The sequence below is a fragment of the Aspergillus pseudotamarii genome (genome assembly GCF_009193445.1).
Source record: "Aspergillus pseudotamarii strain CBS 117625 unplaced genomic scaffold BDV38scaffold_26, whole genome shotgun sequence".
NCBI classification, from domain to species: Eukaryota; Fungi; Ascomycota; class Eurotiomycetes; order Eurotiales; family Aspergillaceae; genus Aspergillus; species Aspergillus pseudotamarii.
This window is the reverse complement of record NW_022475040.1, coordinates 219,492-244,542: the sequence shown is the minus strand read 5'-3', so window position 1 is coordinate 244,542 and position 25,051 is coordinate 219,492. Positions and strand designations below refer to the sequence as shown.

At 49.7% G+C, this 25,051-nt stretch overlaps 7 protein-coding genes across 7 annotated transcripts; 6 read left to right on the top strand and 1 right to left on the bottom strand.

Moving 5' to 3' along the window:
• Positions 1–181: 181 nt before the first annotated feature.
• BDV38DRAFT_271196 (FMN-dependent dehydrogenase-domain-containing protein) lies at positions 182–3,214 on the top strand (the record flags this gene model as incomplete). The annotated part of the gene is made up of 8 exons (XM_032057272.1): positions 182–269; positions 326–1,080; positions 1,137–1,357; positions 1,415–1,756; positions 2,123–2,216; positions 2,285–2,339; positions 2,391–2,590; positions 2,642–3,214. 8 exons carry the CDS (start codon positions 182–184, stop codon positions 3,212–3,214), a joined length of 2,328 nt encoding a protein of 775 aa, XP_031913680.1.
• A 105-nt stretch (positions 3,215–3,319) lies between these two features.
• Positions 3,320–5,797, top strand: BDV38DRAFT_292804 (major facilitator superfamily domain-containing protein; the record flags this gene model as incomplete). The annotated part of the gene is made up of 6 exons (XM_032062094.1): positions 3,320–4,099; positions 4,146–4,256; positions 4,386–4,485; positions 4,542–4,608; positions 4,664–5,127; positions 5,211–5,797. The coding sequence occupies exons 1-6, from the start codon at positions 3,851–3,853 to the stop codon at positions 5,795–5,797; spliced, it is 1,578 nt and encodes a 525-aa protein (XP_031913679.1). The 5' UTR covers positions 3,320–3,850.
• Positions 5,798–6,213: 416 nt separating this feature from the next.
• Positions 6,214–7,619, top strand: BDV38DRAFT_292802 (D-galactonate dehydratase; the record flags this gene model as incomplete). Its single annotated transcript, XM_032062093.1, has 3 exons — positions 6,214–6,389; positions 6,455–6,676; positions 6,732–7,619. The coding sequence occupies 3 exons, from the start codon at positions 6,214–6,216 to the stop codon at positions 7,483–7,485; spliced, it is 1,152 nt and encodes a 383-aa protein (XP_031913678.1). The 3' UTR covers positions 7,486–7,619.
• Positions 7,525–9,269, top strand: BDV38DRAFT_292798 (uncharacterized protein). Its single transcript, XM_032062092.1, has 3 exons — positions 7,525–7,869; positions 7,936–8,148; positions 8,206–9,269. Exons 1-3 carry the CDS (start codon positions 7,753–7,755, stop codon positions 8,647–8,649), a joined length of 774 nt encoding a protein of 257 aa, XP_031913677.1. The 5' UTR covers positions 7,525–7,752; the 3' UTR covers positions 8,650–9,269.
• BDV38DRAFT_85510 (uncharacterized protein) lies at positions 9,255–12,190 on the top strand. Its single transcript, XM_032064048.1, has one exon. It carries the CDS (start codon positions 9,859–9,861, stop codon positions 11,881–11,883), a length of 2,025 nt encoding a protein of 674 aa, XP_031913676.1. The 5' UTR covers positions 9,255–9,858; the 3' UTR covers positions 11,884–12,190.
• Positions 12,158–17,767, bottom strand: BDV38DRAFT_85476 (BTB domain and ankyrin repeat protein). Its single transcript, XM_032064046.1, has 3 exons — positions 14,459–17,767; positions 14,281–14,398; positions 12,158–14,229 (listed from the first exon to the last, which is right to left on the bottom strand). Exons 1-3 carry the CDS (start codon positions 17,526–17,528, stop codon positions 12,498–12,500), a joined length of 4,920 nt encoding a protein of 1,639 aa, XP_031913675.1. The 5' UTR covers positions 17,529–17,767; the 3' UTR covers positions 12,158–12,497.
• A 3,290-nt stretch (positions 17,768–21,057) lies between these two features.
• Positions 21,058–24,910, top strand: BDV38DRAFT_85444 (putative autophagy protein Atg13). The gene is made up of 3 exons (XM_032064045.1): positions 21,058–21,898; positions 21,976–22,074; positions 22,189–24,910. Exons 1-3 carry the CDS (start codon positions 21,677–21,679, stop codon positions 24,790–24,792), a joined length of 2,925 nt encoding a protein of 974 aa, XP_031913674.1. The 5' UTR covers positions 21,058–21,676; the 3' UTR covers positions 24,793–24,910.
• The last annotated feature ends 141 nt before the right edge of the window (positions 24,911–25,051 follow it).

The window sequence follows — 25,051 nt, the reverse complement described above, 5'->3', positions numbered from 1 at the left end:
GAAGGTACATACACCAGCTCCTTACTCCCTTCTGCTAAAACAACCCCCACGTCGCACCCCACGTCACTTTTCCGAGGCTGGTATCGGATATTCAAGCAGCTTTCCTGGTCTAAAACGGAGATGACTTGGTTGTCAGGCCTGTTGATCCGATATTCCATGCCTTCGAAAACAAGAGTGCAAGATGCGGTTGACTCGCACTGAGGTGGAGAGACACAATAGCAAATCATCCTGTTGGATTGCGATCCACGGCTCCGTTTATGATGTGACTGGTTGGCCTCCATATTCGACCTCAACTAGGACAATCTCTGGTTCTAATACTTTTTAGATTTTGTGGACTCTCACCCCGGAGGTTCCAATGTCATTCTGCGCTGTGCTGGGAAGGATGCAACAGAGGACTTTGACTCGGTACATGAGCAGGAGATCCTAACACAGTCTTTGGCTCCTTCAGCTCTTCGCGGACACGTTGAGCCGGGTACGCTGGTGAAGTCAAGCGACATCAGCGAAATTAAACCACCAATCAAAGATGCAACCCTTCCTCCTCCATTGAGCAGCTTGCTTAATCTTCATGATTTCGAAATCGTCGCCCAGAAGCACCTCCCCCCTAATGCCTGGGCTTATTACGCCTCCGGAGCCGAGGACGAGATCAGCAAGCGACAAAATTCCAAGGTGTTCCAGAAAGTCTCTCTTCGACCGCGCATCCTTCGCAGCATTCCGGCTGTAGATACAACGACTAATATCCTGGGCAAGCAAGTTTCATTGCCAATTTACATGAGCGCTGTTGGCATTGCAAAACTTGCCCATCCCGACGGGGAGCGCGCCCTAGCAGCCGCAGCAGGGAAAGAAGGATTGGCGCAAGTGCTTGCCAACGGAGCCAATAATGTTATTGAGAGTGTTATGGATGCACGGGCGAGCCCGGAGCAGCCTATCTTTCAGCAGCTGTATGTTAATCGTGACATCACGAAGTCAGAAGATGTGGTTCGGCGTGCAGAACGCGCTGGTGCCAGTGCCATCTGGATCACGGTCGACTCTCCAGTTGTAGGGAAGAGGGAGATGGATGAACGATTCAATCTTCGGGTTGAGGTACGAACAGTTCCCTTTCGGGAAGATCGTATTCGACTAACATTGACCCCGACCAGGCGAGGGACGACCCGTCCAGAAAAGGGCAAGGCGTCGCTAAAACAATGGCCAGCTTCATTTCCCCATTTATCGACTGGGATATCCTTTCATGGTTGCGGGGCCTTACTAACCTGCCCATAGTCATTAAGGGGATTCAATGCGTTGAGGACGCGGTACAAGCATATCACTGTGGAGTGCAGGGGATTGTTCTATCTAACCATGGAGGACGATCGCAAGATACGTATGTCAGAATTTCAAGAATGTACAATTTGTTGAAGACAACTATTAATGGTAACAGCGCCCAGGCACCCCTCCTCACTCTTCTTGAGATCCGACGGTATGCTCCGTTACTCATTGACAGCAAAATGCAAATCTTCATTGACGGTGGCATTCGACGAGGCATTGATGTATTGAAAGCAGTGGCTTTGGGGGCGACCGCCGTAGGGCTAGGTCGGCCTACGTTGTATAGCCTTGCAGCAGGATATGGTGAGCAGGGGGCTCGGCGAGCCATTGAGATCCTACGACAGGAGATAGAGTCTAACATGGTGTTTCTGGGAGTCACGAATCTAAAAGAGCTGGGACCGCATCTTCTGAATACTGCTAGATTAGAAAGAGACATGGTTGGGTCAGTGAAGTTGTAGTCTACTGGAATATAGCAACACATCATGATACCTCAGATTTTAAGGGCTCGCACAATAGCCTAACAATGATTATATTGAAAGCATTCTTTACATTCATGACAACACTAGTAATCCGCATCCTTGGTCTTGGTAAATCACCCCCACGCCCGTCATCGGTCTTCCCCCGAACCCCGCATGGGGCTTCTTTAGCTTAAGTGTATGTCTATCACCATTTCAACGTTTTGTTGCTGCATACCATCTCGTGAGACGCTTTTACTGAACTCCATTGGCGATGAGCAACCAAGTTGATATTCTTCTCTACGGCCTAGGAGCGTATGGTCTCAATTCCATGTATATACACTGCGTTTACTGACAGTTCATGATAGCATTGGCTCCTTCTATGCCTTCATCTTAACCCGCAATGACCGAGTCCGTCTAACAGTAGTAGCGCGGTCAAACTATGACGCCGTTAAGGAAAACGTATGTAAATTGATCGTCAACGTTATATAATCGGACACAACCCGTTACTAACTGTCATATGTCCATAGGGTATCTTCCTCGACAGCGGAAACCATGGACAGCACAGGTTCCGCCCTCACCACGGTAATCTAGCCCATGCTAATATGCATGAGCAAAAAGGACTGACATCTGTAGTCATCAAATCCCTCGACGAAGTATCCGGTCCATTTGACTACGTTGTCTGCGCGCATAAAGCTATTGACCAAGAGGCAGTGGTAACCCGACTACAGCCAGCCGTGAACGAAAAGACAACCATTGTGATCATCCAAAACGGCGTCGGCAACGAGGAACCGTTTCGAAACACATTTCCTATGTCCTCCATCATCACATGTGTGGTATGCTTCTCTCCAGTGATTCGCTCGGTATATGGTACTTACGAATAAAAGACATGGGTAGGGGCGACACAAACATCACCGGGCACGGTCAAACACACCAAATCAGAAGATATGCAGATTGGTCTATACCCTAATGCATCGGTAGATGAAACACTTGAGCGGACTCGTTTGAACACATTCGCTTCGCTGTTAGAGGAAGGAGGAACCAAGTTCCAGGTGCTGGAGGATATGCAGCGTCAGCGCTGGGAGAAAGTCGTCTGGAATGCAGCTTGGAACCCTCTTACTACTTTGACCTTACTCGACACGCAGTCTTGGCTCCATTCCAGTAAGGATGCGACGCCCTTAACACGCCGATTGATGCGGGAGGTTATCGATGTAGGTCGCAGGTGCGGTGTGCCATTGAATTATGGGCTTGTTGATGAGTTGATGGATAAGATTAACTCTTTACCGGGTATTGGAAGTAGTATGCAGACGGATTATAAGAATGGAAGGCCCATGGAGGTGGATGTTATCTTGGGGTTTCCGGCTAGGAAGGCGAAGGAGTTTGGTATGGAGACACCGGTTTTAGATACGATTCATGCGCTGGTACGGGCTGTGGATGGTCGTGTGAGGGCGGCTTTGTAGATGATTAGATTACATGTCAGTTTCTCTATGCTGGTTTTACTGAGAGTGTAGGTCGGACGTCATATAGAAGACCGAAATTATCAAGAAATATATAGTAGTGAGGCGCTTGATTACATTTCCTGGGAGATGTTCGGTGCAATAATCTCATCATACAACTACACCCAGGCACGTTCGATATGTCTATTAGTTCGACCATGATTCTACCCATGCTAAGGTAGGACTTGGACATCAGCTCTCCACAAGACCACCAAATGCACACCGAGTCAGCTTAGCTACGTTGCAGCCCAACAGATCAGAGAAGCATGATTAAGCTGCCAGCTCGCCAAAGTCAAGCCCCCACGCACTCCCCACGGAATATAGCAGGCCAGGGTCTAGGAAAGGACAGCCCAATATGTTAGCTTAAAGGCTTCCCCACGGCCACAATGCGGAGAACAGCCCACTTCCCCAGATTCCACCGTCTGAGGCACCCCCACGTACTTGGCTCAACGATGGGGACTAAACGTCACGACCGACAGATCAGCGCCTACTAGCACTATAGAGCTTGTTGGCAGCGGGTGGAGAAGGATAAAGCCCAATGTCCCTCATACACACTTGACCTCCGTGGAGGCAACGGAATCGGCCACCATAAAGCATAGCATGAGTGCAGAACAGCCAACCCCAGCTCCTACTCAACCAGCTGGCCATGGGAACAAACCCTCTGCGATGCACGTCGGGGCAATCCCTGGACAGCCTGGTAAGATTCAGAATGGTGACACTGCCTTGGCTCTCTTTGAGAACTTCGATGAATTGCACGAAGATATCGACCCAGAGGAGCTAAAGCGGCTTGTTCGCAAGATTGATTTTATGATTCTGCCCTTTCTGGCTGTTTGCTATGCGTTTTACTATGTGAGCCGTTCCGTCATCCGGTTGTGCAAGTATCTAACAGTGTTAGATTGATAAAACTACTCTTTCATACGCGGCCATTTTTGGCATTAATGAAGATCTGGGTTTGTCAGGAGAGCAATACTCGTGGTTATCGAGTGTGTTCTACTTTGGGTTCCTGGTAAGATATGCTATTATCCTGGCTATCCTGCGTTAAAAGCCCATGACGAGCTGAGCTACAAGAAACCCCTTCGCATCGGTATATCCTGATAATATCCAAGATACACAGGCTAACCGCATACCACCATAGGTCTGGGCCCTTCCAACCAACTTCCTGATGCAGAAGTTCCCCGTGGGCAAGTATCTAGGTGTCAACATCTTCCTCTGGGGCTTCTTCCTCATGCTTCAAGGTATAGTACAGCTCTTAATACAATGATACGTACTTCCTACTAATATCCATCTATAGCGGCCGCAAAGAACTTCGTCCAACTCGCCGTGCTCCGCGTAATCTCCGGTGCAGCAGAAGCATGCAGGTACCTACCATTCCAACCCCAAGTCCACCCTAGGAACAAACAGCTAACAGCCCAGCGATCCTGCTTTCATGCTCATCACAAGCATGTGGTACACCCGCCGTCAACAACCCATCCGAATCGGACTCTGGTATACCGCCAACGGCTTCGGTATTGCCCTCGGCGGTCTCCTCGGCTACGGCATTGGACACATCAAAGGCGCCCTCTCCTCCTGGAAATACGAGTTCCTGATCATCGGAGCCCTATGCTCTCTCTGGGGTATCCTGATAGTAATATTCCTGCCCGACTCGCCGGTGACAACGCGGTACCTATCGCCCCGTGAGAAACGCCTCGCTGTAGAACGACTGCGAGAGAACCAGACAGGTGTCGAGAATAAGACTCTCAAGCCTGCGCAGATCTATGAAGCTTTCCTGGACTGGAAGGTCTGGGTGTTTCTCCTCCTCGGATTATCAGGAAATATCCCCAACGGGGGTATCTCGAATTTCGGGACGTTGATTTTGAAGGGATTTGGGTTTTCTACTTGTACGTTCGGCAATCTCTTTCATCCACTACCCTTTACCTAGTTAAATACTGATACTGATACTGATTCCTTGGAAAAATGGCAGTGGTAACAACCCTCATGCAAATCCCCTACGGAGCCTTCATAGCCCTCATGATCCTCTTCAGCATCTGGCTGAATGACCGCCTCCCTCAGAACAACCGCTGCTACGTGACGATGCTATTCCTCCTCCCCAACCTCGCCGGCTCCTTCGGGCTCTGCTACCTCCCCGAATCAAACAAAGTCGGTCGGCTCATCTGTTACTATCTCACCGGGTCCTATAACGCATCTTTCGTGCTCATCCTCTCCATCCTCACGGCCAACATCGCCGGCCACACGAAGAAAGTCGTCACGAACGCGATGATCTTCATTGGTGTTTGTGCTGGGAACATTGCCGGCCCGTTCTTTTATAAAGAGGCGCAGGCGCCGCGGTATCCGCTAGGCATATGGTCGATGATTGTGTCTCATTTTGTGGAGATCTTACTGGTGATTGTGTTGCGGACGGCGCTGGCCTGGGAGAATCGGAGACGAGATCGGTTGCAGGGGATTGGGCCTAGTGGGGAGGGCGAGGAAGCGAGGCAGTGGGAGATGGATCGGACGGCGTTTAGTGATTTGACGGATAAGGAGAATTTGAATTTTCGATATGTTTACTAGATTAGGGGCTTTTTTGGTTGTTTTGGTTTTATCTGTTTTACTGTCCTAGTGACTTTCTTAGGGCTGAGTGAGAATGGAGATGTGTCGGACTTGTTTCCGATGGCTTTGAGGGGGATTTCCGAGTAGACTTGTAACAAAGCTGTTATTGAATCGGCCAATCTGGGTTCGTCATTTGTCAATGGTGTGTATTGAGGGGAACCTTGAGCTTCCCCGTATTTTCTCCACGAATAGAGCTCCATATCTACGACGTGGGATGTCAGGGCATGATCATAGCTCCTCACCCCCCGGACTTTGTAACGACCCCCACGCGGGGAAGCATGCAATATGTACACTGTCTATCCGATTGTATATAAAGCTCTACATGAATAAAGATATAGTAGTCGTAACCATCAATCTGTCTCACCAGGAAACCAGAAATGGCCAAAATCAAGTCAATTGAGTACTTTCGCGTTAAGCCTCGATGGCTTTTCGTCAAGGTCACCGACGAAGAGGGCCGATTCGGCTGGGGCGAGGGTACTTTAGAAGGTCATACACAAGCAGTGGAGGGAGCTTTGGATGAGCTCATTGCGAGGCTAGTAGGCTATGAAGCTGAGTATGTCCCATTTTACGTTCAATATTTTGGGTTCCTCCTCGGTAGAAAGTACTAATCAATGACAGTGATATTGAACATATCTGGCAAACAGCTTGGCGTTTGGGTTTCTACCGCGGTGGACCTGTGTTTATGTCTGCACTTTCCGGCATAGATATTGCGCTCTGGGATTTGAAGGGCCGTGTGCTTGGTGTACCAGTTTATCAATTGCTGGGAGGGAAAGTGAGGCAGAAGGTACAGGTCTATGCGTGGATTGGAGGGGACCGGCCCAGTGATGTGGAAGTCGCAGCGTATGTAGTATGCTTCCATCCGTGCAGATACCGATATATATTAAGCTTGTGATAGGAAAGCGCGCATCGCCCAAGGACTCAAGTGCGTCAAGATGAACGCAACGGAAGATGTCAACTGGCTAGATTCACCCTCAGCAGTGGACTCTTGTGTTGAGCGACTAAAGCAGGTCAAGGCATTGGGCCTCGACGCAGGACTAGATTTCCACGGCCGACTACACAAGCCTATGGCCAAACAGCTGGCGAAAGCATTGGAACCATATCGACCATTGTTCATTGAGGAACCACTGCTCTGCGAACACCCCGAAGCGCTCAAGCAACTCTCCGATCTGACAACGATCCCTATTGCATTTGGAGAACGGTTGTATACGCGGTGGGATGCGAAGAGGTTTTTGGAAGACGCTTCTGTGGATGTCTTGCAGCCGGATATTGCTCATGCCGGCGGTATATCAGAGACGAAGCGGATTGCTACCATGGCTGAGACTTACGATGTGGCGATTGCACCACATTGTCCGTTGGGGCCCATTGCACTGGCGGCGTCTATTCAGGTTGCTCTGTCTACGCCCAATTTTGTTATCCAGGAAATGTCGTTGGGGATGCATTATAATGTGGAAGCGGGGGATATTGATTTGAATAGCTATCTAGTGGATAAGTCGGTCTTTGATATCAATGAGGGATATGTAAAAGCACCATCCGGTGTTGGGTTAGGGATTGAGATCGATGAGGCCATGGTCAGGAGAATCAGTGCTGAGACGGAACCATGGCTTCCAAAGGAGTTTTACGGACCAGACGGTGGCATTCGAGAGTGGTGATCTGGTTGTATATAGCTTAGTAGTATTGTGTTGATAACCTAATGTCTTTCACGCGGAATGTCTATAAGGCTGATTGTTTACCACCATACTAGACAAGTTCCACGGGGACGATGCGGGGGCGTGGGGGTTCCCATAACTAAAACTGGTAAATATTCGAGGGGAACCCTGGTGTGAGAACGATAAAAAGCTATAAGTAATCGGCCTGTCACGCTCAACTTCGCTGGGGCGTTCGTGGTCGGCAACTGGCGCCCTGCATCATTCACCATAATGGATCTCTTTTCGCTCACGGACAGAACCGCCCTTGTTACGGGTGGAACTCGAGGAATTGGACAGCAGATGGCTATCGCTATGGCTGAAGCTGGTGCGGATATCATTCTGGTCCAGGTAAGCAGATACGTGCTACCAACAAAGCAACAACAGGTCCAGAGATCTGACTCTTCCGGTATGCAGAGAAACACTAGCAATCAAGACACGAGGCAGAAGATCGAAGACCTAGGGCGCAAGGCAACGATTTACACAGCCGACCTATCTTCTCGGGAGTCTGTCTCTACATTAGTGTCGAATGTCTTGAATGATGGGCATGATATCGACATCCTTCTCAACTGCGCGGGGATACAACGGCGACACCCGAGTCATATGTTTCCAGATAATGACTGGGACGAGGTATTATACTCTCCTGTCACTGAAGAGTAATATGCATACCAACTTTAACGGCGGCAGGTCCTCCAAGTCAATCTTTCTACCGTTTTCACGCTCTGCCGGGATATCGGCGCCTATATGCTCACCCGGACCCCGGATTCCTCCGGTCACCGCGGGAATATCATCAACGTCGCCTCTCTCGTTTCATTCCAAGGTGGATTGACCGTGCCGGCTTATGCAGCTGCAAAAGGTGGCGTGGCACAATTGACTAAGGCGTTATCGAATGAATGGGCCGCCAAAGGAATCAACGTGAACGCGATCGCCCCCGGTTATGTAGCTACGGACATGAACACGGCGTTGTTGCAAGACCCGGAGCGGTCGGCAAGCATCCTTGCGAGAATCCCCGCGGGACGATGGGCAACCGCGGAGGATTTCAAGGGAGTGACGATATTCTTGGCAAGTCGAGCGAGTGGATATGTCTTTGGTGAGATTTTGACGGTCGATGGCGGGTGGATGGGGAGATGATGAGGGTGTGTGTATTGTATGTACATACATTGGGGCTGACAATACATAGTGGAATGTTAATCGAAGAGGAATTCCAGGTTGAATTGTAATGGTCTCAATTTGGGAGAGTAATTGGTTGATCGGAGGTGTTTCGCTTCGAGCTAATCCCCAACCATTGTATAATGGTCATCTATATAGCTTGTTGGTACCATGGTAATGTCATCTCTTAGTGCTGATTAGTCCGGTATACTTCGCACGCCGAACTTTAGTCAATGAATCATGAGGTACGAAGCTGGTACCGACTCTCGTCTAGAAAAACATTGTAATGACTGGTCACTAAAGAGTACCTATTAGTTACTTGTAGTACGGAGTACTACAAGTACTATAAAGGTACCTGCCCAGAATTCCTCGTGCTTTCTTCATGGATTCGATATTGCGTGCTGCATTTGATCTGTATGATGACGTATGAGTACGTACGAGGATCGGCAAGTGATGGAGGGAAATTCATGGAACCATGCATAGAAGATATCATGCTGTTCTCATAGCAGCAGACTGGTCCAATCGGTCCCCCATGAGGTTGAAGGAGATCCTGAGGAAGAAAAAGGATCCAATGAAGGTGATGAGAGTAAGACCAGGAATGGTGACTGAATTCAAAGGGAAAATCTTCGATCCACCCCAATGCGGTCTAGACTCCCGGATCCGTAACGCGTAATGGTATTACCCAAATCCATTCATTCCTCCTCTCTTTCTTTTCCCTTCAAAACGAGCCTCTCCTTTTCTTGAGTCTTTCTCCTTTCTGGAACCAGATTTCTCTTTCTTTCCTTCTCTTCATTCATCTAGACTTTTTCTGAGTGAGAAAGAGATTTGAGACTTTCAATTTTAACCCCTCACTGTCACGCGTCTCTCCCCTCATCAGCTTAATTTCGTCCATCCCCTTCCTTGATATTTTTTACTACTGCACAGTTTGATCCAAACCCTCGGGTGTAACGAACTTCTCACCTCCACCAATTGCCTGGCGCGCTCCCCGCGCTGTCGGGGGATACTGATACCTAGGCACTCGACGCAAGCAAGCGCTCTTTGATTACTCTTACTCTATTTTCTTTTTCCTTACTTGTCCACCCGGCGAGTTTCTCCGCAAGGCCAACGTGATTGCAACGATCTACCCTCGGCAGCAGCTGCTCGTCGCCCCATTCGTGTGGTGTGCACACACACACCCTTACCCTTACCGCCATGCCGACCTCTAACACTTCGTCCCCCGTCAAGCGCCCCGGTCTGGGTCGTCGCGCAGTCTCCTCACACGCCGTCGTCACGCGATCGACATCCACCCAAAGCGAACTGGCCAACTCCAACACCGCCCACCAACAGTCCAAACTCTCTCACCGGCAACATCGTGCTCACATCGTCGGCGGCGGTCATCGCAACCACCATCGTAATCCGTCTTTTGGCAAAAATCTGAATAAACAGCTACAAAGGCATCTTTCTCACACTCAAATCGACTCGGAAAAACCCGTCCGCCATCATCAGCGCAAGAAGTCCGCTCCTGCGACTCCCGCTGCTGTTACGCCCGCCACAAGTCCGCGTGGGACGCACCACGTCCGTTGGGATGGAGCCTTGGACGATAGTCACCAGACCACCACTTCGATGAAAAAGAACAACTCGAGCCCTGCTCTTCGCCGAAACAGCAGCAGTGTCATCGGAAAAGTAGGGAAAAAGGCCCTAGTCACCGATCGCCCGCATACCAGTTCGGGCAAGAAGAAAACTGTGGGCTTCGAATTGGCCGATTCCGACGACAACGACGACGGAGACTGGGAGGACACTACTCAATCACCGGAGAGCACTAGGCGCAGCTCCGTCGCTCAATCTAAGGACAGTGTGGAGAATACGACGGTGTTGGTGGATCCGTTGACATTCGTTAAGCGCTCTTATCCACAGTTCCCTCGGTCGACCAGCCTTCCCGAGTCGAGCCTGAATAATTTTGGTCACAACAACCCATCGCCGGATGACGACAGTGAAGACGAACCCGACGAAGATAGTGATACAACACAACAACAACAACCGCCAAAGACTGAGGAGCGGGAAGAAGGTAGCCGCGCTACTGACCACGGTGATATTGCATCTCGCCTGCTGAGTCCCGCACACGCCGCTAAAGCACCGCCCGCCATGTCCTCCATATCGGCCACAGCGAAACCAGCCACTGTCGATTCACTGTCGCGCAATGCTTCTCTGACCAATATAGCTTCCGGCCATGATGGGCTACGCCGACCACCACTCTCCTCATCCCAAAATGCCCTGGCTAATACCCCAGGTAATCTAACGCAAGCTACGTCATCGTCGATCGAAGGAGGTGTGTCGAGGTTCATCAAGACTGGTTTCCATGCAACTTCTCGCACCGATTCGGACCCCAACACTCCGTCCTCTTTCTTACCCCATTACCACCCCCAAACACCCCCCTCTCCTGGTCGGGGAGCAAGCTCCAAGAGAGCACGAGCATCCCCTCCCACCCGGCCGCCTGGCGCAGAGCCGCACTCCCGCACCCAGCAGAAGCTGTGGTTGCAGCGCACTGCCGCTTTGAACACCTCCCCTCCCGATGGCCATGGCGTCGCAGCGACCGCATCCCCGTCGATGGACCCGACTTTCATACCCGGAGCGCACGCCCGACCAGGAGCCGGATTTGATGCAGGAAGAGGGCTTGTCAATGGGGCGTCGCGGGCCGGCCCTGCGTATGACAATGAAGCAAAGCACGTGCGCAAGGCATATGAGAAAACCGCTTTGGAGCTTACAGTGGTCCGACGGTTCCAGTCACCGACCGGGGATAGTTTCCATCGTTTGGCGTACCTTGTCAATGATACGAAATTAGGTTCCGGCCACCACCAACGACATTCGTCCCTTGGTAAACCAATTAAGTCGGCGCCTGCCTTGACATTGCTCCAAAATGGCAAGCAGCAGTCTCCCAATCAGAGCAGTGCAAGTCCGGAGCCGAAACAACTAATCAGCCGGAAGCGCTCGGACCTAAAACCTTCCGCCTCCCAAACATATCTTCAGGAATCCGCCGATCTCGCAAATGAACCTGCAGATTCCTCACAACGACCTAAATCCCAACATCCTTCTCACCGCGTTCTCTCTACGTCCGATGAAGCTGCTCATCCGACACCCGCCGGGGAAGAGTACCCCGAAGAGCCATCTTTTATGACCAGCGAAGCTGAGATGATGATTCGTCGTATGTGGGAAAGCCGCGAGGTGGCCACCGCCGGCTGATGGGCAACCACTACAATTACAGCTCTACTTATGTCCTAATGTCTTCGCTATTGACTCAAGTTTTTCAACATTGCTTGTTCACTATTTCCCACTTCTTTCATCCTCATGGCTCAGGCATATATGGCGTTCACGGTGCATTATGTATAGCGTACCATCTCATTTCGGGAACCAATCTTGTGCATGCACGTTATCTTAATGGACGTCTTGCGTTCTGATTGCCTCTGTTGTTCTTCTTCCTTCCTCTGTTACTTATTATTCCCCGGGCATAGATATCTTCGGTTAATATTGTAATGTATCTACTATCTACGTTCGAGCGTGCCCGCGAATTGTTTATCTAAGCAGGCAAATTCATGATCCTCAAGGTTACTTCCAGATTCAATATCTTTCTATCTAGAATAGAATAATTGTATTCCCGATCCCATGTCTGTATATGTCATACGATATGAATACACAACATACAAATTACAATAAGTGCACAGCACGCCGTCTATAGTAACAAAGAATCTTGAAGGGAAAAAAAAGAAGAAAATCATGAGGTAAACAAGACGAGTTGTACATATGACAACATTGAAACAGAAGAAACAAAAGAATAGAAGAAGGAGAATAGAAAAACATCAAGTATTCCTATCCCGATCTTTACCTCGCCCACGACCACCACCTCTGCCACCACGACGAGCATTGTTCCCACCAGCAGCAGCATCAACATGTCCAGTCCGCTGCTGACGGGGCGTCGAAGCCGAGTTCTTCTGTCCAGATTGGTCAGGCCCATGGTTCCGAGGTAATTTTTGAGAAGGAGCTGGTGTAGAAGTATTCCCACTGCCTTTACCTCCACCGCCACGTCTCTTGCGTTGTTGGCCTTGACCCTGGCCTCCCTTGCCACGGCCGCCGCGACCAGATCGACCGTCTCTTTCGTTTTCTTTTTGGTCCACGGGCGGCAGGCCTTGGATGCGTCTGCTTTCTTTGTCCCACCATTCTTGGAATTCTTGTTCTGCTTGAATGTCTTGGAGGTTGTGTTTGGCTGTTGCTGCTTCGCGGATTTCATCTTTCTCTGTTTGCTGTTGCATGAGGATTGCGGCCAGGGAGAGGGAGTTGGGGGAGGGGGAGGTGAAGCTAGTTTGGTATGGTTCTGGACGAGGGATGTGGCGCACTGATTGGATCGCGGGTCGAGGTTGGGATTGTGGGGTTGCTGGAGGGTTGGGGGATGGCGCTATTGATGGACCTGAGATGGAAGGTTTGGAGGGAGTCTGTGTGTTCGTGGTAGAGGCTTTGCGATTCTGGATTTGTACGGGTGGTGTTCCTGGTTTTGATGGTGGTGTCCCGGCGACGGTTTGACGGAGGGTCATAGAGGGCGCCTTCGGGGTTGATTTGACGGAATCAAGGGATTGGTTGTCTTGCCCGTTGGTGGCTCCTAGTGGTATCGGTTTGGAGGGTGTAGCCATCTTCCATGGATTTTGGGGTGGTTCTTTGGCTTTCTTCTGAGCGGCAAGCATCTCTTGCATTTGTTGTTGCTGGATCTTCTTGCGCTCCTTTTGGGATAGCTTTGGAGTGAAGTTGTTGCTGTTGTTGCTGTTGTTGCTGTTGCCGCTTTCTCGAGGGGGAGAAGACATGCCCAGGCTAAGATTCGACACGCGATTTTCTGAGGCTTCGTCCATGATGTCTTTCAGATTTTTCTTGGAGCCTGAAACCACCGATGCACTCCAGGGTTTTTGAGAGGCGTCTGGTGGAGTAAGAGAACCGTTCTTCTTCCCGTTCAGCGCATTGGCTCGTAGTTCACTTGGAGACTCTGCAAGTATAGGATCTTGTGGGGAGGCCATTTGGTCATCCAAATAACTTCGGCCTTCCAATGATCCTCCCTCTGTTAGACTAGATCCCAGAGCTGGTGAGTCGGGGTATGAGCGACTGTCATTGGCATCATTTGATTTGACCTCACGGACTGCCGCCTTTCCTTTGTTAGATTCTCCCGGTATGAGCAGATTCTCGTCATCCATCTGGAACATCAGGTCACCGATTGAATGCTTGGGCCTCAATGATGGGCTACGCGACGTAGCAGCTGAAGCCCCCTTAGTAAAGGTCTGTTGCGCTTTCTGTCCCGAAGGCGCCGAAGGCGTGAGTGTCGCTCGAATCTTTCCCTCATTTGCTTCAATTTGATTGATATGTGACCGAAGCCTCATGGAATCGATCCTCCTCCGCCGGTCTCTTTCTACCAATGATACAAGCTCGGGGTACTTTTCAAAGACATATTCTTCGGAGTTGCGGCCTCGTGACACAGGAAAGCTCGAAAGCTGATTCTCGTGGCAAACAGAATCAAGCGCACCCAACAAGAATTCATCGAGATCCCCCAAAAATCTATCAAAGTGTGAGTAGCCAGGAATACTTCCGTTGTGTGCCGACACCTACCTGTTTGAGAGTAGATCTTCCAAATTCAAGCAAATGTACTCCAGCGCAGCATCTTTGAACTCCCTCACACAACAAGGTGCAATGGCGTTGAGGAGATGACACACATTACGTGTATTTACTAGCTTTTATTAGCAACTCGAACAGTACACATATTAGAAGGGACTGTAAATCAACATACCGAACCTGCCAAGCATCTTCTGACAGATTTGACCCAACCGGTCAATCATCAGCTCATTTGCCACAAATGCAACATCAAGCACTAGGTCGATGAATTCTTCCAGGTCATTCGTTCGAACTTGGTCGAAAAGTTGCTCCTCCGTGTCTGCATACATATACCGAAGCACGAACTCAAAGACATGCCGATCAATGTGCTTTAGATCCACGTGTATATCGTCAGTTGGATCTATACGGCGGGAGGAAAGCCATCTGCCACCTGATCGGCCACGGAACAAGGCGTCGAAAAACGGACATCTTTGGCAAATAACTTGGCTGTGGGCCCTCATAGTGTCGTTTCTCAACTCAATGACTACATCGCCGCTATCAAAGAACGTCATATCATTGATCGCACGTTCCATATCTGACTTCAGAGCCTTTGTAGGCTCAATCATTAGCCTAGCAGATCTCTCCAGACAAGGAAGGCCCAGGAACGTGGCAATACGCATCACTTCAGAACGGACCTGACGATATCTAGATGCACTTTCTGGCGTATGCTTGACTAGCTGCCACACTTCGAAAACATTGTCCGTGTAAGAGTAGAAAGCAAGGTTCAAAACAGTCAAGAAGTCGACACCTTGGAGCCGAAGCTGTGCATATCCTTCACCGTCGTAGTTGATCGTAATCACGTCGGGGATGGTGAAGGATTGTGCGTGCCGCAGGTCATGGAACGCCTTTCTCAGAACAGGGCTACGCCCTGTCAGGATGAACTCGTGCACCGGTATCCGTATGTCAGAGGTTGTGGTCATGACCCATACTGTTCCGGGGAAATGTCCGGTCTGCAGCGGTCCGAAATAAGACTCGACATCGGACTCTGACATGATGGCCTTTTTAATATTGACGACGGGCTCTGAGTCCAACACGCCCTCTTGATCCGTGGCAACAGAGCCTACTACAGAGCTGAAAGGTGAGAGTGGTAACATATCCTTCCACAGAGTGCTTTGGTCGATGTTAATTTGCTCCCTGGTCACATCACAGTTCTGTTGTACAGCTGCGAAAGCTCCAAAGGCGTTGCTACATACGCTCACAACTCGAGAAATCCCAGGTACGCGGGCAAACTTGTGGTCCTTCGATGAACTATCCTTCGCTTTCCCGCGCTTTTCTTTCCTCCAGGCCGATCCAGAAGCCGTGCAAATGATGATAGAGCCATCTTGTCCAACATCGACGTCTCTGACAGCCATGTGTGCCTTCTTCACAGACCACACTCGAGCCGGTGTTGATAAAGAATTCCGTATTTTAGTTGGATTTGTGGTAGAAGTCGAACTCGGTGGGTTCTCTGTTCTGTTGACTTGTACTGTAAAGACTTCACCAGAACTGGACAACGCACATATGGTATCTCCACCGGACGTTACTTTTATGATACGATTGACAGAAGTGTCGTACCGGGTAGACATGAAGCTGTTTCTAATGAAACTCGAGCTGATATCCAATGGAAAAGACAGTCTCGAATAGCCGTACTGCGAAAATACCCAAACCTCATGGTTCTGGAGAAGAATGGCTGTGGCTTGGTCAATCGCGGACACGCTCTGGATTGGTGCACTAAAAAGAGACGCTCCGACACGTCGAGGAGTCGTTTGGGTTTCAAGAGACCGGGCATCCGAGTCGACAAGTCCAAGCTGACCTTCATTCTTGCCAAAAGTATAGAGGCCAAAGTTGCTGAAAACGACTGAGTGTATCGCAGATGCTGCAGCTCCAAGAATGGTTTCCTTCTTGAACGGGTTGAATATCTGTCGTGGGGTCTTTTGCATAGGCACATCATCTCGGTTGTTGGTCCTTGGAAGACCATAACCCAATTGACCAAACTTGTTGCTTCCCCAGCTGAATATCTCGCCATTCTCTGTTATTGCGAGAGTGTGATCCTGGCCAAGGGCGACAGAAATAACCTTCTTGTTGGCCAACCCTCCGGTCTCGATGCAGACAAAGCTGAACCTTGTTGACTCATCGCCAGTACCTAAGCGCCCTCCGGGGCCGAAGCCGCACAAGAACAGGTTTGACTCTGGATCGTTGGTGAGAATGGCTGTGTGCAGTTTGGACATGGCAATGTTCTGGATTTTAATAGGTTTGTTCTTGATCAACGCCGGCAAATCTGCAACTCCGCGCACCTGTTGGAGATCTGGACTGCTCTCGTCCAACTGCTGTTCCTGAAAATCGGAAAAGAACCGTTGCAAGAGGTGATCTGGACGTCGGAAGGTTATTCTCTCGGGATATTGGCGGTCGTCCTGGTCCCCTACACCAAGATTCAGGTTCTTATTGCTCCCGAACGTATATACTTCGTCGCCTAGTACATTTGTTCTCGGTTTTAACGCTCGCTTCGTAAAATAGCCATCTTCATCGAAGTCGTCGGGCTGCGAGGACGTAATGGAGGCCGTGTCCGCATTGTCAAGATCGGCGAGCTTTGAATCATTCGCTGTCGACGAGACAATACTCTTGATGTCACGAGACGCAATTGTAGCTCCATATACATCAAAGGGGCTGTATCCTTCTCGATCTTTAATTTTTATCAAGGTACCACTCGTGTTGGTTATATTCCCTGATTTACTAAAATCCGTCGCATCGCGCACGTCGCGAGCTAGTAACGCCTGAGCAATAGCGGCATTGCCCGCATACAACGCTCGATGCAGCGCCGTCCATCCACTCTCCCAATCTTGTGCATATATGTCAATGAAAGGCGCCTCGAGTAAAGCAACAGCAAAGTCGGTCGCAGTAGGTTTCGTCGATGAAGCCACAAGGTGGAGTAGCGTTCTGCCAAGCTGATCACGAGCATTTAATCCCTCCCGAGATAATGTCGCTCCACTCCGAGGTGTATTGCTTCGATCCGGGACCGGACTACCTGGCGACGTTCCGCTCAATTTCTTGCTTTTCAAAGAGAGACCACTGGTGGCTATGGTACCCCCAAGGCTTCCGATCTTGAAACTAGCTGATCCACCAGGTCCTGAAGCCCGCTGACTACCGGAGGTGTAGCTGGCAGATGCCAGAACCCACCGGAAGCTATCAACGTCATCGCGCAGAAAGAACTCCCAAAGCTTGCTACTCATGTGCCCCAAGTTGTAGTATGTCAGAATCTCTTATCAGCCGAGGACCAGAGCGTCGTGTTCACCACAGAGGGTTCACGGCGCACCGGAAAAGCTCCGCGGGGCAACAAGAGTATTCTGACAGGTGGAAAAGAAAGAGTCGACAGTCGTCAACGCGCAGTCGTAGTCTCGGGTTGTAGTCGGAGAATCGTATACACCAACGCGATTGCCGTAACGAAGACAGGGGAGACGGTACGAAGGATTAAGGGACGTGTCGTGAAATGAACGATATTGCGGTGGCGATGACAGCTATGAATTAACTCCGAGTCTCGGACGTGAGGGGAAAGGAACTTTCAACGCGATCGATTCGATTCGCCAACGGGACGCGACAGCAATATCAATGCAGAAGAGTGAATTCAAGCAGTAATGGAAGCGATTCCCGTCGGTATATTCCTAGAGGGGATTTTGCTCTACTTGGAGTCCTTGACAGTGCTGTCACGGGATTAAAGGATTACTGACCCATGGATTGGAGAGATAATCGGACAGCGTCCAATCAGGCGGTGCGCACCCCTCCATGCGCCCCGACGAGAGGTTGAGGGACGACCGTGCTTCCAACTACTATGAAACCCCTCACTACATCCATGCGTACTAGTAGGTTCCTTCATTTTCCAGGTCCAAACGGTCTTCATGATGCGAACCATGGAATTAAGCTTCTGGTTTCAAATGTAACCCTAAATCTATGTTGGAACCTATACAACCTTTTGGCGTCTTCCCAAGCTCCCGATGATGGGTCTGCCCTAAAGCCGTCTGGGTATCCACTACAGGATAAACAGCCCAGTGCGCATTCTTTCTACTCATACACACGCTACTATGACGGTTAACAATCGATCACTGGATCTATGTTCACCATCACCAGTGGTGTCTGTGTGACTCGAGGGATTAGTGAGGCAAACAATCTATAGGGAAGAAGAAACCTGTCTAAGCTGTAGATGAGCCATCCAACGGATCGTACATATTGAGTAACTCTACCTTCTATATTCTATCCCACTCATATGTTCACTACATTGTGGATGCGAGAACCACTCTGTTAATGGCATCGAACAAACATATATTATGTATTTTTGGACATAAATATTGCGCTACTTGTTCGGAAATGAGCCACGAGCCCCAGTCACACTACTCCCGATACGGTGTTTGTGTACATGTGGACTCGGGATAAAGATCATCACTACCTCAGACTCAACCCAGTCCCAGGGGCCTAAGTGGGTACCATATCTCTGCAGATGAGGTTGTCTGATCACCACACCGACTTATCTCAGACTCAGAAGACTCGGAGCCGCCTCAATCCGCACACTTCCTGCATCTAAATAAGATGTGGGTGGCAACTATATTGGCTCCGGGGACGAAGAGATGGGAAGGGAAAAGGAAAGAAGAAGAAATTAGACATAAGCGAAAACCCTATTCATATTTGGTCTAGACTGTATGACGGGGCAGATGAAATACTCCTCGTTGTGCATAGCGATACCTTGGCGAAAGACTATGTGAAAAGTTTCGATCAGACCTTTAGTCTATATCCATGATTGGCCCGGGGAAGATGCTCAGCAGATGCGACAGGCCTATAATCACGATAGCATATATATGTTCCAGATGCAACGAAATATCGAGATATACGTATGGTTCATATAATGCCCGAGGATCGGTCACTACAAAGAGCTTGTTTTTTATGCTGGGTACGTACTATTGAATGATGAACTGGACTGGGAATCTCTTTTTGGATAAACAAACAAATAAATAGATAAGAAAGGTATTCCTGTATTAGGAATAATGTAGATGACAAGACGACAAAAGAAAAACAAAAAGAACATAAGAGACGAAGAGGATGCTAGATCCGACGAGGGATAACCCCAAAGAGCATGCACGCACCCGACAAAGGTACGATAGTCCCTTAGGTACTGAACAGTGGACACACCATGATGTATGAATAGCACTGTTTATAGACATACATCTGCATGCTATCTCCAGCTGGCGCCAAACAGCAATGTCCAAGTCTTTCTGTATTGTCGGAAGGAATCGACTGGCCAACTTTTGTCCCAACAAGATCAGGAATGATACCTGTGGAGCAGGGAAATAGAAGAGCCTAGACTGGAGTGTTAAGAGGCGGCATCAAGACAGAGGTCCCCTGCAAGGCCACTTAAGATAGTAGTCTGCTTCGCTGCAGGCCTTGCAGTTCCGGTGCATGGAGCTTGTCGCACATTGTAAGCCATACTACTTTCTACCACTAAGCATTCAGGATGAGCAACTAGGTAACACTACATCGAGTCTGTGCTCGGGTCGGCTATAGGCTGAGGGATTCCTCTGTAAATTTCCTTCCCCACCGCCCATGAAGCTGTTGCAGGTGAGGCGACCATTCCCCAGCAGCTGGGGGGCGATGGTCTATGCTCTGTTTTCGTCGACCGTTCCATTATTGGTACGTACAGCACACGGGCACAATGGAGTGTGGAACGGTCGATCATGAATTAAATCCGCCTAGTTGAACGTTTTATACCTTAATACTGTAAAGGGTAAGAAAGAAGACAGAAAAAGAGAAAGAAGAAAAAGAAGGGGGAAAAAGAAAAAGCAAAGTGACCGGAAACAAAGAGCTGAGGACGGAAAAAGAAAATAAACAAATAAATTCAAAAAAAGTCAAAAGATAAGAAAAATAACAAATCGAAAAAGGATAAATGAAACAACAACTTAAAGGGGGCGAAAGGAGAGAAAATCACGAAAACTGCACAGAAAGCAACCTTACTATCAATGAGGGTCCATTACTATCATGGGGGTGGTTGATTAAGTTGATTGATCGACCTGCGCAAGCGGCAATTTCTGGAGCTTTCATCATACTTTCCATTGACTGCCGCCTCAATATTGAGTCATGTATCGTAATTCAAGGTTGAATTGACACCAACACTTACGACCTTGCTCTTCGTATTTTTTATTACACTAGATAAGATGATCGATCAAGGCTTCACTAAAAAGCAAGACACGTACGTCTGTTTAGTTAGGTAGCAATTATACGTATACTGAGTCACATTGATAAATTAGATCCTACTGCCAGTTGTCAGGACATGTTAGGTCGATAGAGGATACGTAGAAGGATGACTTCAAAAAAAAAATATCGGTATCCACCTGACTGTTTTCATACGGTCCAGTTGGGGGCAATCATACATACCGCCTAACAACTTGTTGCTGCAACCGCGACTATCGCTTGACCGCCTTCTAACGTCCTGGTTTATCTCGCCAGCAACTTGCATCGTGATTGGCCACGATCGATTCCTAACCAGTCCTTCTACTGTACGATCCCCGTAAGTTGGTTGTTCTAAAAGCAGTTTCTCTCGAAACTGGGAATTAAAAATATCCCTTACTGGCAACTAGTCACTAGACGACTGTATAACTAGTGGATTGTCTTTAGTAAAGAATGCCGTGGCACTTGTCAGGCTGACCGTGGGCTTTACTTTTGCACTTGATCTGGGGGGTGGATTGCTCATGAACCACCCCGAGTCACCGGGTGTGCGTCACAGACCACTTTGCTCCCGTGCTGCCGCCGCCGTTTGTTGCTGTGCCTCACATATCTCTTAGCGCATTACACGCCTTTTACCTTGTCTCTCCGTTTCATCTCTCCTTCCTTATCCACACCCCCCAGAAACATTGTTGTAATTCCCTCTTCCCTCTTTTCCTCCTCTGCATCTTCCTTCCTGAACTTTTTAAATCCAGTGTATTGGTGACTATGAAGCCTTAAATTACCTTATTCTCCCACGACGTGAGGACGCCGTGCAACCCCCCCGGATCTGCCTTGTCGTCAGTGCGGAGAAGCTCACAAGGTTGTCTAGACCGCATACTCTTCAAGTGTGCCAGCATCCTGTTGCCTGAGCACATAGTGCGATGAAATCAGCCTCCACTAATTTGATTTGGAACGTGCCTAATCTGTCCGGAATTTATTCCCCTAGCTCCTTTCCTAATCTTGAACCTCTGGCTGTGTAGTTCGTTAGTATGGCCGTCCGCATCGCATCAGTCGCCTCCCCATTACCTTCTTGATCGAGACAATCGCCCTGTCATAGCTCAGAATTTGATCCTGGCTTAAGAAGGACTACTCTGAGTATCCTGTTCTCACTTGCGTTGTGTGTCGCAGAAGGATCATGCATCAACATCCTCGGTCGCCGGCGCCAACAGCGCCAACTTCCTCCGCCAGGCCGAACTCATCCCGTTCGAGAGAGCTGGATTATCGTCCTAATTCCCCTGCAGCCGATGTCAGGGTACATAACAGCAGAGGCTTGGGGATTGAAGCGGAACCTGACTCGTCAGGGCAAACTATTCAACCTACAAAGGAGGCGATAGCGAAGCTGAACCAAATAATATCGGTATGGGATCAATGTCCGGCTTGTGGCCTTAGGGCTTGGTGATGGACCTCCGCTGACTTGTTCCTGTTATGTTGCAGAATTATCACACGAAAGCTGCTTTGATTATATTGCATTCACGCATTGAGCTCCCACCTTCATTCAACAAGGGCTCTGACACTCCCAGAGTGAATCGCTGGGTACGTCTTATCCCGATCGCTTGAGAACATACCTTGCCCCAGATATAACTAAGACCTGCCCTCCATCTGCGATGTCTCCAATACTTGGGCTGACCTAATACCTTTACGGCTTAGTTTAACGTTGAGATTGAAGATACAGATGTGCTGCGAGAACAGCTGCGCACTTGGAGAACCTGTGATGCCACCGAGAATCGCCCGCCGCCTTTAATTATTGAAACATATCTTGATACAAAGGGGCTCACGAATAATCAAACCCTTGTGGCTTTGGATGAGAATGGGAAACGATGGGATGTGTTAGAAGCCCTTGCTGCATCTCAACAGGCCCATCCGGTCAGACCACCCTCGGCCAGCTCCGATGATGTCATCTTGGAGCGGTGGAGAGTTGAGTTGGGGGATACGTCGAACGCGTTACCGGCTGATCTTGGATCTATTCTGCCTACTGTATACAAGAAGAGCATTGTCCTTTTCCGGTCATTATTCACCTATTCTAAGTTCTTGCCCGCTTGGAAGTTCGCAAAGCGCAATGGGAGGCTTCGAGCAAACCCAGCTCTACGGATCAAGTACAGGATCATTATCGGCTCTCCTAATCAGGCGAGTTCGAAGCCAGATCACTTGACCATGCCTTTATACGAGAGTAGTAGCAAAGTGGTCGAAACCTACAGCTTTGGTGTCACCGATTCGCCGGCGGGTCCATTCTCCGCCCAAGTGACATATCGAACTAGCTGCGATTTCCGCGTGGATGACTCCGAAGCTCTGTTAAGTTCTCGATTCATGGGAGCCGATGATGAAATCTTCCGTCCGTCATTACCTACGCGAGTGGTGGATAGTAGAGTGCCTCCCCCTGAAATAGGGTCACTACCACAAGAGAGGAGAACAGTGGAAGATCCAGACCCCGGCCGGGCGTACGGTAGCCTCTCGACCTTCCATCAGGTCGGACCTACAACTAGCGCGAGTCCCATATCAGCTCTCCGGGCTAAAGGAGAGTCAGGCACTTCCTCTCCGTCCTCGCCTGGCTCGTCCTCTCGAAAGGCCTCGGCCATTGGGAAAGCTAGTCCTGTGGGACGCGCTGCTATCCTTGCTAATGAAGGCAGCCCAAATATTGCCAGACGCCCATCTATATCTTTTCAGCCATTCAAAGCTCCACCATTATCGGCATCACCATCCCTTGTCGACCCTCCACTCTCGTCTCCTCGCTCAGTAACCGGGCCTCGTCCCCATCCGTCTATGGCAGCTTCTGCTCGCAAGTCTTTCCCGGCAGTGCAGGACAATAGCACTGCGTCTCCTAGTTCCGCGTCCCCACGACCGGCTTCCATCTCGCGGTATAGCAGTGCTTTCAGTCACCGTCGGGGCAGGCCTTCTTCTGGAGGAATAAATAAATTGGAAGATGATACTTCCAGTGGGAAAGCAAGTGCCACTTCGTCCGCTCAGCCTGGCTCCGGCTTGCTAGCTGAACCTACTGGAACAAGTGCCGATTCCATTCACGCCGATGATGAGAATATTTCAGAATTCCTGAAAATGCTAGACCTACGGAAAGATCTTCTCAATACGTCAGGCTCAGCTGCCCTTGATACTACTGCGCGCAGGACCACGGTCACCTCAGCCGCTTTAACACGCTTCCAACGTATGCGGGATTCCAATGCTGCACTTTCTGACTCGATGTCGTCATCTCTGCTTTTACAGCGCTCATCAAATTCCTCTAGCAAACAGCTCTCTGGAGTTCCACCAATGATCGCGGGAACGTCCATCTCAACTGCCTCGTCGCCAGGAAAACCGATATCTCCCCACACCCCACACACTCCTGCGATACCATCTCGCCTTAGTTCTAACAGTATCGTTGATTATACTCATCCTGAGGGCAATGGCACAGACCTTTCCCAGGGACACGGCTCCCCTCTCGATGAGAACACCAGTGATGGGACAACCATGGAGCACGGACCGTCCGCAGTGAACGCTATAGACATCCCGACATCACCTCGCCTCTTTCCCCCTGTCTATCGTCGATCTAGTTCTGCTGCCCACCGCCCACGTACAGTCGCTGTAGATGACGACGAGATTTTCCCTTTCAATCGCAGCGTAAGCCTTGGTGCCGAGGAGAGATCCAACCTGAGCCTTGGTGCACTTCATCGACAGCATGAGTATGAAAGCTCTGAAACAACCACGCACCGAGCGCAGCGAGAGCCACATCCATTGCCATCAAACGAAGATGCAGTCGTACCGTCTAGCTCAATAGCCCGTGAACAAGGTTCTCATAAGGGTGTGACGCCTGGCCCTACGGTTGCCTCTTCGTCATCATCTCACCACCACGTCTACCAGCCACGCTTCAGCCACTCTCGCGGCCGGGGGTCTTCCGGTGGTCATCATTCCCTAAGCTCCGGCTCTAGCAGCCTTGCACGTGGTGCTGCCATTCCTCCTGGTCTTACTGAACGCGAGAGTGAGCGAGATGGCAACGGGAGTGGTAGTAATAGTGCTACCTCGGCAGTGGAAGATCGTCGGGGTGTAGGACGACGGCCCAGTGCTGGCCGTGGTGGGCCGCCGCAGTCGGCCCAGTTAGAAGAAGACGAACCTCTGCTATTCGCTATGAGCGACTTTGGTGCCTCACGACGGAGCTTCGAAGAAGGCAGACATGGCAACCATGCTCATGATCCGGCTGGGAACGTCGCCGGATCAAGACGAGGAGGAAGTAGTAGACGCGGCGGTGGCTTCCACCCTTGGTCCTAAAGTTTCTGCAACATACACGAAACCTGATCTTTTCATATTTCACTTCACACTCTGCCTCCGTCGGCCAGTTGGTCTTCTCTATTTCTTTTCTTCCCCCTTTTTTTTTTTTTTTTTTTTTCCCTCTATTATTTCCGTATAATTTGGGCGATCTGATTTGTTTCCTTTGCCTTTTCCTTTTCCGGGATTGATTCCCTGGTCCAGCGATTATTCGAACATACTCGTAGCTTCTTACCTACTATCGTGCCATTGGAGCCAGGAA